Below are 13,290 nucleotides of genomic sequence, written 5' to 3'. Positions count from 1 at the left end.
GGAATGGGATCTCCTCACAAATTGAGGGAGGCCATGCTAAACTTGTAGTTTGTCCTGTGTGCCTCAGGTGAATGAAAAGAGCGAGTGTGGCCGGAGTTTGTCCTTCCCGGGAGTTCTTTCAATCCTTGTCCATGTTCGTCTGCAATGGGGGCCCAGAGAGCCGTCGTGATCCCTGACGCTGTTCTACGAGTCCTGAGCCTGAGGCGCATGATTCCTACTAAACCTAAACACATGGGACTTCCAACAAATCTTCATAACAACTGACAACATTCTACTCTTTCTGGCGAGATTCACCACTGGCTTTCACATCTTCACCACAGAAAGGCTAACAATGCCACGCAGCCTTTTTAGAGCACATTTTCCACATTAAAGCGTTTTTCACATATATCCTCTTACTTTATTTTCCCCACCAAGTCGTGAGGGCTGCTCTATTTTTTTACAACCCTGTGAGGTGGGAAAGAATTGTTATCCTTGCATTCTAGATGAGGAAAAGAGAGTCAGGGACACAGAGTTTTCTTCTTCCCCAAGGTCACAGAGCCCCGTGCAAGGGTCTACACCTGGCTCTCTGTCCCTCATCCCCTGTGGCCGCTCGCCCCGTGGCTATGGCATGTCCTGATCCTCCGCCTCTCTTGCTCCCAGCAGAGGACGCGGCTTATACTTCATGTGTGGTAGTGAGGGAACCACGCACTGATTAACATAGTGAATGATCAGCGTAGGAGATGGTCAAGAAGAAATCGAGGAGACTGAAAACTGCATCAACGTTGAATGAAACAAATAGAAACGATAAACACAGCTCATCAGAAAGTAGTTATAACCAGGGTTTTAAAATCAGGGCCCATCACTGAGCTCTGTACAAATGTTCCCTTCCTCTCTAAAAAACAAACCCAGTTTCTCCTTCATGTTTCTATATATGGCTGTTCCAGAGGACAGTTTGCTGGATTTACGTAAATACGCCGAGGTAACTTCCCTGAGGAGGAACTACAGACCTAGAAGACCCAGAGTGCAAACACTTCCCTGGAAGCACGGATGATAATTAAAATGGTAAATGAATGGACAAATAACTTCATCAACAACCGGGTAGGTAGGAATCGTAAAGCCTGCTGCCAGGTGGATCCGCGGCTACCCGGGGGGCTGGCTTGAGCTCTGCGCTGCCTCTTATGGGCTCGGTTTATCCTCAATCCGCTCTTCTGAAGAACCAGTGAACTCTTCTAAGAGAAATTCTAGTACTTACTTAAAAAAAAAAATGGGGCCAGCAGATGGTTAAGTGTTCAATTTGTTCACTTTTCCTATCAACTATTTGTGTAATTGCGCACGGTGGGAGGGAAATCCCTGTAAGCTGGCTGACCTGAACACAACAGCAAGCTACCCGGCCTCTCCCTCTCAGCGTGGCTCCGGGTCCCGTAGCGGGGGCCGGCGATGTCTCATGGACATGGGCGCTGCCTACACGCCTCTTGTGCATAACGCACGCAGGGAGGGGCGCACGCCCCGCAGGCCCGGGTCGGCCTGATTCACACCCTCCAGCAGCCAGCCCCAGCTGCCTCGCATGCTCCGTCCCACGTGCAAGCCCAGGCCCCTGCCACCCGAGCCACTCACGTTCCCCAGGCGCTTTGGGCCGTCTTGTCCTCCCGTCTGTGCACACCCCCTTGGGGCTGCAGAGCCGCCCCACACGCCCTGGTGTGCGCCCCCTCTCCACCAGCCCCCCGGGCCTGCACCGCTCCCCCCGCTCCCCTCCCGTGGAGCCTAGCGCAAAGCTGCCTCCTTCGGAGCCTGGGCCGCACAGGCGGGCTGCTCCTATGTGGGACACTTGGACCGCGGACTGGCACCGTGTTCCCACCTGGGCACCGAGCTGCGCGGCCGGCCGGCGGAGAGGGCGCGGAGAGGAGCCCCAGGGCCCGACGCCGCTCACAGGCACGCGGGCCGCAGCTCTGCTCTTCCCGGCGGACAACCTCGGGCTGCTTTGCTAACTTTGTCCTGCTTTCATCTCTTCATCTGGAAAGTGGGGACACACGGTTATTTACGGCACCGACCTCACGGGGCGAGGGCATTCTAGGCCTTCATCTAGGGACGCTCTCTCGGCGCCTCGTCTTCAGTGTCCTGGGCCGTACGACTCCGCAAGGCCCGCCACGAGGCTGAGTCCGTGAGGACGGCGATGGCGATGCTATCTGACGGCTTGCCTTTCAGTACCGCGAAGCTGCTCAGAGTTCCCAGGAGGGCAAGTTGTGCAGCAGGGGCCCAGGAAGTTTTAGGGCACCGGGCTCTTAAACTAAGGCCGTCCCGGAAGAGCAACCTGGTCGAGCCGAGAGTTTCCCGTATTGGGGAGGTGAAGCCGGGGCGCGCTATTGTGTGGGTCCCTATGGGCTTCACCCAACGCTGCGGCGGGTGGAGGAGGAGGTCATCGCTTTCACGAAGTCCTTTCAGGAAGCGACTTGAGAGCCGAAAGGAGGTGACTGTCTCCTCGTGGCAGGAGAGACGTGAGGCAAAGGGGAAGGAGCACCCTGCATGGGATTCATGGCCGGGGGGGGGGGGGGGAGTGAACCCCAGAACCACGTGATGGTGTCACTCCATGGGCCTATGTTGTGAACTGACTTTGGACGAGCTTCCCGGTGGACGTAAGGGCTTCCACAGCAGGTTCACTGAAGGTGTGAGGGCAAAGGAGACCGAACGCAAGGACATTACAGGTGGACAATGCTTCTTAAGTTCAGATTCCAAATGATAAATGAGCACCGCACATGCATTTCTCAACAGACACACAACAGCCTCCACCTTCTCCTAAGGGTGCCATGGCATTTCGTGGCAAGTAGTTGGCAAGTGTAAAGCATCAAGTAAACGGCATCCAAGAATTCCAAAACAGAGCTGCTACCTTGATGCTCCACGAGTGATGGCGTGAGGAAGCCCAGCGTGGATACCACTCACTTTACACTTTGTCCAAGAATCGCTGTTCAAATTTGGAAGAAAGCTGCGTGATTACACAGTTCACTGGGAAGATAATTAAGTCCCTTGTATCCTTTTTGTTTCATGACATTGGTTGCTCCCCTCCAGCGCTTCTTTTATGAACCAGAGGCAGGATCCTCTGCTTGGCTCTGTGACAAAGCACGCCGCAGCCCCGAAGGGTGCCAAGGCCTCCAACCTCACAGGCTTGCTGACTCCATCCAGGAATGAAGGTGCCCCGCACAGACGGGGGCAGAACATTACAAATGGGACTCGGTTCTGCAGAGCGACTTTGCCAGAGACCGTCAGGAGAAAGCTGTATTCGAATTTCACAGAAGGAAGTTTCAAAAATCCAGAATGCTCTCGATATAAAATAAATTATGAAAATCATCGAATGCCTCAGCAAAATACACAGACACCTATTTTCTGAAGATATGTTTCAGTTTAGTATTTTTCCTTTTGATTTTACAAGCAGATACACGAAATGATGTGAAGACAGGCTGTGGCTGGAGCTGTGCGGCCTGTAACACGGCGCCGCCATAAAGGAGGTAGAAAGCCAAATTATGTCACCATTTACAATCCCCTTGACCTTCTTTTAAGAAGAGATCACCTTTTCTTAAGAGAACCTCACCTGTAAAACACAGACTTACTATCTGAAACAAAGGCTGAGCTCCTAGACAAGAGCGAGGAGCACTTTAGAAATAACACCTCTGCAGGGGGAAGGTTTGTACAGTGGATATGCGGACAGGAGGGGGACAACACAAAACAATTTCGGGGTGGGGGGGCTCTTTCCCACAAAGGGTCGATCTGCAAGTGAGCCACAGGCAGCCCTGGACCACAGCAGTAGGCACTGTGAGAGGAGCTGCTGGCCAGACTCATGAGTCTTTATATCCCCTCTAGAATTTTGTCTTACAGAGCCCAAAGTCATTTCAGGTGACTTTCACAGCCAAAGGACCTCCGAGTCAGCAACCCTGCTGGGGCGTCCCATTTCTTGGATACTTCCTGTGAGCGAGGTGTTGCATGCCAGGTGGACAGAGAATCGTATCAGGGAGAGATGGTGAACGGAACTCAAAAACTCAGGTCTTGCCCACGTATCATCTGTTTCTGTTCAGGAGCCACACTGCAAAGCACAGACTGACGCCAGCCATTTAATGCTGAATGGCGAATGGAATGGCACGTGTATCGAGACAGGAGTCTAGACGTGACAAAAGTAGTAGTGTGGTATTTGGCTCCTCCCACGGTAACTTTGGAGAGCAGGCAAAGAAGGACCCCATGGTTCACCTCAATTCCACAGCTACCGTGCACCCACCTATATCTGAGGCCTTGGGTAAGTGCTGGGGTGATGTGGAAAGCTCTAATGGTTGCCATCCCCCCCCCCCCCCCCCCCCCCGCGGGGCTCCGTCAGATTTGCTCCGTGTTCAGCATGCCTGTCAGCTGATTTCCAACACGGCCTAGGGCGCTGCAATGCTCTCTCAATACTGAGTCCTCTCCCTTCAATGATCGATACGTGCGCTTGTGAGAACGTTGGCTAGCGTTAGGGGGACAGACAACCTGCAGGTATGAGTGACAGCAAACTCATGCCCCTGCCCCTCAGACTTCAGTTTTGAGCCCAAGACCAAAATTTGGTTAATAATGTGAACTAATCAATGGCAATAACTTTCCTACAATCTGCTACTTCACAATGGACCTTTGAATACGCACGCTACTGCTACTCTCCGAACCGAGGCCAGACCCTTAGTCTTCTGACAAATGCATTCATATTAGCTGGGGGGATGGCCAAAAAGGAGAAAAGTCATTAAATTGTACTTATTTTTGGAAGGCTTAGCACACCCACTTCTTTGTAGTGCCTTCTACATTTCTAATTTTCTTTTTATGTTGCAATTCAATGAAATTTCTCTGTAGTGTCCCTCCCCACTCATAGAATATTCTCTCCAAAAGTATGACATTCCTCCCTCTGCTACAGCCCTGCCTAATTACATTAAACTTTATCTGCTTCCATATGTCTCCTCCATCTCCCATACTTCTCAAGGGCAAGGTCTATACCTTAATTCCTGTGTTACCAACATCTACCACGGCACCGGACTCTGAGCAAGTGTTCTGCAAACGGTCTAAATGGACACTCTTTAAATGGCACATATGTATTTTTGTTCTGTCTCTCATTGTTTGAGGCTATGGCTCACACCTCTCTGTAGAGAAGTCCCTTACAGCCCCTTTGGTGCTCAAAAAGCAAGAGGTCATCCATAGATCTGTTGATTTTTGTCAAATGATCCTCCAATGAGAGACCGTAATTCTGATCACAGACTTCTTTTTTCTGAACAAACTTAACATCAAACACAACTTCATCCCTGTTTTTACAGGATCGGTATTTGGAAGCTATAACTTTATATTTTACAGTCAGCAGGTGACACAGCAAGTAACTCAACAGAATTGAGAGGATCAGTGTAGATTTTCTCTCTCCACTCACGTTCATGCTTCTTGTGGTCTTAACTCCACAGGCTTTATTCAGCTTACATTCAAAATAGAAAATGATTTACGTTCAAATTCATTTGTGTATGTGGGGGGAAAGGCCTAATGATTGCTAGAACCCCATCTTCCATCAGTACCTATTTCTGTCATTTACAGTATATGTGTATATTTTCACAATTTATTTTAAAGATTATTTGAGAGAGAAAGTGAGCAAGTGAGCATGGGCAGTAGAGAGAGAGAGAGAGTCTCAAGCAGATGCCCCCACCCCCGAACAGAGTCCATCTCATGACCCGGAGATCATGACCTGAGCCAAAACCAAGAATCGGACGCTTACCTGACTGAGGCACCCCGGCGCCCCTGTACTCACAATTCTATCTTTCAAAAGAAAGCCAACTCTCAGACCAAACCTTCACCTCTGACCCCACAGTTTAATACCACTTCATCCTCCACCGCACTAGAATTAAACTTTATGCTCCTGAAGAACATCACCCGTAGGGCAAGTGATTTCCAAATAGATTTTACTATGGGAGGTTCATAAAATGAAGAGAACTCTTGTTTTATCTGTGATTTGGGATAAGAAGTTAACTTAGGAAGGGAGTGTGTGGAGAGGAGTACATGGTTGTCATGATATAAATACCCAGCGAATTCATATTCTCTCCTCCTTAATAGTAGACCTGAGACTACCGACTACTTTCTCCATGGTTACACTGAGTCTGTGTGCATATACTGTACAGAAGAACGGAAGAACTCAGGGAAGGAATGCTTGGGACCAGTTCTTACTGATGACCCGGTTCATCGGTACGGAACGGACATAAAAAGATAATACCTTCAGCAAGAGCTCTATGACTTCCGTGTGGACAAGTCCATGCACCGGTTCTCCATTGATGTGCGTGATCAGGTCCCCAGCCTTCAGTCCTGCCTGGCATGCTGGACTCCCTTCTTCTACATTCTAAAGTCCAAGAAGAGAGTGCACATTCATAAGCCAACAAAGGGCAACCCTAACATCTACTCTTTCTTCTGGGACAATGTTGTGAGCTAACCAGCAAACGATCCTAAGCTCCTCGAGGGAAATCAGAAGCCATGGTTATTATTCCTTTTCTGTCATCATCCTAAAATAGGACCATTCCTCACAAAATTTCAGGTGAGTGGAGAAGGCAGTTTTTTTTTTTTTTAAATGAAAGGACAGGATAAAAATGACCAAACAACAATGGAATATTCCTCAGCCATTAGAAATGACAAATACCCACCATTTGCTTCGATGTGGATGGAACTGGAGGGTATTATGCTGAATGAAATAAGTTAATCAGAGAAGGACAGATATTATATGGTCTCATTCATTTGGGGAATATAAAAATTAGTGAAAGGGAACAAAGGGAAAGGAGAGAAAATGAGTGAAAATATCAGTGAGGGTGACAAAACATGAGACACACCTAACTCTGGGAAACGAACAAGGGGTAGTGGAAAGGGAGGTGGGTGGGGGGGTTGGGGTGACTGGGTGATGGGCACTGAGGGGGGCACTTGGCAGGATGAGCACGGGGTGTTATGCTATATGTTGGCAAATTGAACTTCAATAAAAAAGTTAAAAAATTACCAAACCAAAGGAAAAAAAAAAGAAAAAGAATAAAGAAAGGTGGCAGTAGGACTATCTGTAATGATTTCCACCATCTTGGTATGCAGAGTGGACATGAAAAGTGGGCAGAATTATGAGACATGACTAGTTTTGGCCAAGTTCAATGCAACTACATAAAGGGAAAGAGCCTGAAACAGGTCCCACATGCCAGCTTAACAGAAAAAGTGCTCGTCAATATGACTCAGCCCACTTATTCATTCTCCAGGATGGGTGGGAGTGAAAACCCCCAAGGATGAGAGGCTGCTGGTCTTACCCAAACAATATGGTGCACCGTATAGATGTCGCTGTCTCCCACGTACACCCGGATGGCCCGGATGGTGAAACCATAGTTCTTCCCTGAACTGTGGATCACGATGGGCTGGTGTGGACTGGCAGACGCTGCTGAAGAATCCCGGCTGGGAGAGGAATCTCGTGAGGAAGAAGGGTCCGAGGACAGGGAATGGGGGGACATTGGACTTCCAAGCGGAGAAACGGCAAACATATCTGCAACACAGAAGTCAGGCATCAAAGCCAGTCCCGATCACGCAAATATCCATGCAGCCAGCCCACGCCATGCTAGCCCTGCTGTGATGGGGAGCTTGGCTGCAAGACAAATCCATTCATTTCTAATAAAGAAATAACCAGAAAACATCCGTATTGCTAACTAGCATGGCTTTCCAAAGAGAAGCTCTTAAGAAAGCTTCAAAAGCGGCTTTATTTTAACTAATTTTTCAATTAATTCTCTGAAGTTATCATTTCTTAATTCTCTACACTAATTAAAACACACACGAAACCTAGCTCCTACCCGGCTGGGATAGTTCTTAGTACGTTTTATTTTAAAGAAACAAACCATAGACGCACACACTTCAAGTATGCCTTTACACACAGAAGACTGTGTGGGCTATAGGGAGAGGTCCTCAGGCTCCAAATCTTGCCCTAAACACCTTTAACATGGTCTTTCTCAAACACACATGGTCAGGAGAGCGATTTATCAGTGCACGAGGTGCTTTTCACAGTATTATTGACCTGGTACTCATTAAGTGATTTTCATCAAGAAGCACTAAAACGCCAATTTCTTTATGGAAGAACCACTCCTCACTACTATGATTCCCACTGATTGTCTCCATATAGTATCCACGATTCTAACAACCATCCTGAGATAACATAGGTGCGCTAGAGAAATTTTAAGAAAAGCTCAGTTCACACTCCACAATACCAATTCTACTCTGCTTCTCCTGTGTTACAAGCACCCACACTTCTAATTTATTGTCGCTATCACTGTTCCATCTATGTGAATCCAAACAGATCTTAACTGCTCACGTGAAATTGTGTGTGCGTTTGACAAGGAGAAGAATATATAAAAGATGCTGAGGTTTAAAGGCGAGCTCAGTCAGAGCCAGGCTGCTAAGACTCAGCAGGTGCAGTGAGGACACTGTGGCCACAGCAGGCGGAAAGTACCCGCACTATCCTTTCTTCCAATCCTTAGGTCTGTCCAAACAGAACAAAGTGAGATGTATCACAAGCCATGCTCCTTCACTTTGTGACTGCATGTGGCATCCTGGTACTCTTTTGCTGGCTACCCTTTATCTAAAGGTCAAAAGGCTGGGTGATAGGGAATTTCGAACCATGCAAGCAGGAATGGGACAGAGTGGACACACACACATCGAAGTTCTGGAAAGCAAAGCCCCTGATCCTTTCTCTCATGATGGTTTCCTTCACTGCCCCAAACTGAACCATCGCTCTACTTGACCAAGATGTGGCCTTTCTCTCAGGTTTGATAAGTGGACTTACCTTCCTAACTGCAGCTGCTCTGGGGCCACTGCCTTTGGGTTATACATGGTCACTAGGGAGACAAGTGTTTGTTTTATGGTGCTAAATAGGATGTCTCTCAGAAAAGAGTGGGGTAGACTGAGCAGTATCCCCAAATGAGCATTTGTTTCTATCAAATCTCTCTCTGCACAAACAGGAAATTTCGAAAACACAATTCCCTTTATACATGGTCTGTGTTCTTCTAAATGCAAGCCATCTGCAATATAATTCAGTTGCCATTTCCACTCTCTTGCTGCCATTTGAGGATTAAGTCACAAACACAAGGCTGTGTATTTCATCTTTTCCAGGGGAATGGCTGTAAACTTATGGAGGCAAAACTCAGTTTTGAAAAATAGTGCAATCCCACAAAACCACAATTAAAGCTCACTCTTCCAACACAGGGAAGGAAAGGATTTGACTACCAGTAGGAGGAAGCATAGCTCAACAGACAGGGCTGGGAAAATGTGTAATTTCAGTGCTGTCTGGGACTCTGCATCCCCAGAAATGAAACACTTACGTCCTCCATGTCTACTTCCTCATTAATTAGATGAGGAAAAACGATACTCGGCTTTCCAACACAGATGCCATACACAGCTTGCTAAAATATACAAATGATGCACAGTCTCAGGAAGAAAAATTATTCAGGGGAGGTAGATTTACCACTTAACCTGGGGAGGGGGGTGCAGAAAAGGAAAGAAAGCAAATAAAAGAAATAAGGCTTCGTGGGAAGGAAGCCTGTCTCATTCCTGACGCAGAAAGAGGAAATGGGCAACAACACATGCCGTCTGGGAGCTCGGGAGCTCCCGCAGGGAGAAGCTCCGGGGGGAGCTGGGCCGGGCCCCCGCCCCTGCTTCTAGCAATCTTGCATCTCCATCAGCAGTCCAAACTGGGGAAGGGGTGGTGGTGGGGAACACATGCACAAATCACACAAGTTCATGCGAGTAGACGTCTCTCTACCTCCTGGGATCATGAGGGACAGGGCACTGGCAGAAAGGGACTTTGTGACTTTCCCCGAGATTTTCTTTTTTTCTGTGCTTTCTAATCGCTGCCGGGCCATGTGAGAAGCGGGTTCACTGGATGGCTTTGAGGAATTATCTGTACTGTCCACACACTCGCTTCGTCCATTTATCTGATCCAAGTGCTCTGAAAAACTGCCAACTGCGCAAAGAAGAAGGGATAAACACGGTTGAGGGAAATCTGAGATAGGATGGGAGGGAGAGGAAGAGAGAGGGGAGGAAGAAGCCACTGGGAACCATCCTCCCCTGTGGCTCCCGAGCCCACGTGGTGTCAGGCAATTGTCACAAACACATGACCAGTTAGAGAAAGGCGACGTGGACGAGGAGGTGAAAGAGGCGTCCACTCAGGTGTCACTCGACCTGCACACGCATCTGCTGATCCTCAGCCCGGGACTCCCCTTCACTAGGAGTCTCATTCCTTTCCAGAATCTCTATTTTGCAACCCTCGCAGTGACAACTCCTCTCCCACCCTGCACTGCCCCCCGGCCCCCCACCACTTCCAACCCACGGTAGGCCATGTTGTGAACCGGGCACCACCTATAAACAGCATGACGGCCCACTACGTGTCACGAGTACCCTGTGGTATCGGTGATCGTCCTTGGCAATGCTGTGAATTGTGCGGAGCATGCTGCTGGGGGTAAGGGGACATCACCTCCTTTCTTCGTGTAGACTTCCTGCCTGTGTCACCTCCTACCATCTTCCTAGGACACGCCTCGGCTCTGGCGTTCACTACAGAAGGGCACCTGCAGTGTCACCTGTGACTGCCCACGCCGTGCGCCCCCCACACTCTGTGCTCCTTGCAGACCTCACAGGACGGCACAGCACATCACCCACTCCGTGACTCCACGGCTCACTCTCCTTCCTGGGCTTTCACCCCAGACAGCGTGTCATTCGCTATCTGCCCTGAAGTTACTGGACCAGGGCTGAGGGCCTTCTCCCTCAAGAAGCCAGCCGTGCCTTCTTTATTATTTTTAAATTTATTAACCCTAAATAGAAAGTGGACGTGTTTTTTTTTTTTTTGTTATTGTTTGATTGTTTTTAGTTAAAAAATTAGGAGCCTCAGGAGAGGATCATAAGAGAACATAACCATGTAGGAGGTGGCAAAAATGGAAAATCCCTGATGTCTGTCTGGGTGATGGTGCAGGCCAGGAATCAAGAAAGTTTCTGAGCAGAAGGAACGTGTGGAGTCCCTCAGAGAAAGGGTGAACAGTCACCCCTTTGATTTTTCCCACTCTTTCTTTCGCAGACGATCAGTTTTCTTCCTTCCTTTTTTTAAATTGCTGATAGTTTATCTTTGTCCATCCAGAAAAAGCAATGCTTATCTCATTTTTATTTCTAAGTAAATGCTGTGCTACAAGCTCCCTGTGCTTTAAAAACCATCAAGGCATGATCATCACCTTCAGCTGTGCCATCTATGCAGAGAATTTGCTACCATTATAGACGATCCTGGGAAAGGCCGGCCCGCGCATCTTAAAGCCCACAAGGCTCTTTCCTAGGCTAAGACTTAATTCACATTTCTGTTCTGCTGCTGAATATAGTCCTCAGCTGCCCCGCTCAAGTTTGGCCTTGGTGTGCAAGGCGGGGCGCCCACCCAGTAGGTGGGGTCCTTCCTAGGGGAAGGTGGCACTTGGGAGGCTGCTGTGTCCTTTTGACAAGGACAAAAGGGAAAGCTGAATTTCTTCACAAAGAATAATGGGTTTATGCGAGCCCTACATGTCAGGCTTCACAGGTTCAGATGCAACGTGGTCACGAAGGAAGAGAAACAGGTACAGAGCTGTTCCTTCCCTAAATGCCCGCGTGTGAGTGTATGGTGTTCTCTTCTCTCATCCCTCCCTCTGGCCTCCGCCACCTGGCTTCACAGCGCCGGATAGAAGCGTGTGCATTTCTGCTCTGCCAGTGGTGGATAATGTCACCTTAATGTTCTGCAAATGTCAAGGATTCTTTCTTTTTGATGGTGGAGCAATATAAAAATCAACAAATTTAATTTTACTACAGTCACGGTTTTCAGATTTCCTAATTACCCTTGGCCTGGAGCAGACTGGCTCATCTCTCTATTCTGTACAGCCCCCAAGGCCTTTGATTATTTTTAGTGTGTATATGGGGGAGACAGAAAGGTGGTTTCAATCAATTAATCAAAATGCATGGCAGGACCTAAGTAGGGTTTTTTTTTTTTTTTTTTTAATTATGAAAGTAATCAATCAACTGCTTAGATACCATTTCCCTCCCTTTCCCTTTGACACTGATGATGGGGACCAGGGCACCGAGACTAAGCCATCCACCATATTAAGAAAAACTTTTAAATGGAGGTGAGTATACTCTCTTCAGAGCATGATAATAAACTAGGAAACACAGATCTAGTAACCAGAAATATAAACTAATAATAAACTAAATATGAACTAGTAACTGGAAATATAAAATACTGAGATACTTCCATTGGACTTCATTGCCAAGATGAAGTAAAAACAATTAAGGATCTTAGACCACTAGGTTGTGTCTACACTAAGTTGCTATTCTCATGGCTTTATAAAAAGGTAAGGATAAGGGGAATTATCCTACATGGTAAAAGAACTGAGGGGAAGAGGGACGCCTGGGTGGCTCAGTGGTTGAGCATCTGCCTTTGACTCAGGTTGTGATCCCAGGGTCCTGGGATCGAGTCCAGCATCGGACTCTCCACAGGGAGTCTTTCTCCCTCTGCCTCTCTCTATCTCTCATGAATAAATAAATAAAATCTTAAAAAAAAAAAAACTGAAGGGAAGAGAGAGAAAGAAGAAAAACCCCACATTATCTGTCCCCATGAAAACCTAGAAGTACATGTAGAGCTCCACAGAAGCAAGCAAACTTTTCAGTAAGGCTGAAATAAACCTAGTCAGTAAAATGTGTTTTCTTTGAAAGGATTTTTAAAGAGAGTTATGCTATGAATATTCAGTTAGATAAAAAAAAAAAGTTCATAAAAATTCTTGGAATCACTCATGGTTATCAATATAGCATAGTGAATATAGCTTAATGAAAACATTTATCATAGCAAGCCTAAGCCATATCCATGTTTTATTTGTTTAAAAAAAAAAGGCATAAGTGTACACTGCTCTGTGGAAAGATATGCTATGCAAAAAAAAAAATATTATAGACCAAGTAATATTTTAAGCACACTTGGCTTGGTCTGAGGGAAAAATGCAAGTTTGATCATCTAATGATACATTAAAGCCTCTTGAGATCCTGTGGAGATACTGTGACTGCTGTCAGGAAGGTTCCTTCATACAAAAGTGACACTGTAAAGTGCTCTCCAGGAAAAGCCCAATGCCCCTTGACTGCCTCACCAACAGTGAACGGCGTCTCAGGAGTTTCTGTCCTCCAGTCACCCAGAGACTGAGAGGATGACTTGGGTCTGTAGTGGAGACGTTTCACATGGACATTCAATGCCAACTCGAATCATGTTGGTCTTTCTCACTCCCTCCTCCTCTCTCA

General features: G+C 47.4%; 1 protein-coding gene across 13 annotated transcripts in view; it reads right to left on the bottom strand.

Annotated features, from left to right (window-relative positions):
- The window catches only part of MAST4 (microtubule associated serine/threonine kinase family member 4), a 544,916-nt gene that overhangs the window by 11,087 nt on the left and 520,539 nt on the right, over window positions 1–13,290 (bottom strand). For 9 of the 13 annotated variants that reach the window (XM_049103363.1, XM_049103368.1, XM_049103369.1 and 6 more), the window contains 3 exons: window positions 9,770–9,970; window positions 7,278–7,507; window positions 6,221–6,343 (listed from right to left, as the gene is read on the bottom strand). In XM_049103363.1, coding sequence (XP_048959320.1) covers window positions 6,221–6,343; window positions 7,278–7,507; window positions 9,770–9,970 — 554 coding nt within the window. The remainder of the gene's footprint in view (window positions 1–6,220; window positions 6,344–7,277; window positions 7,508–9,769; window positions 9,971–13,290) is intronic. The other 4 variants (XM_049103372.1, XM_049103373.1, XM_049103404.1 and 1 more) reach the window with 1 other exon arrangement.

Source organism: Canis lupus, chromosome 2, assembly GCF_003254725.2.
Source record: "Canis lupus dingo isolate Sandy chromosome 2, ASM325472v2, whole genome shotgun sequence".
In the NCBI taxonomy this organism is placed as follows: domain Eukaryota; kingdom Metazoa; phylum Chordata; class Mammalia; order Carnivora; family Canidae; genus Canis; species Canis lupus.
This window is presented reverse-complemented; position numbering and strand designations above follow the sequence as displayed.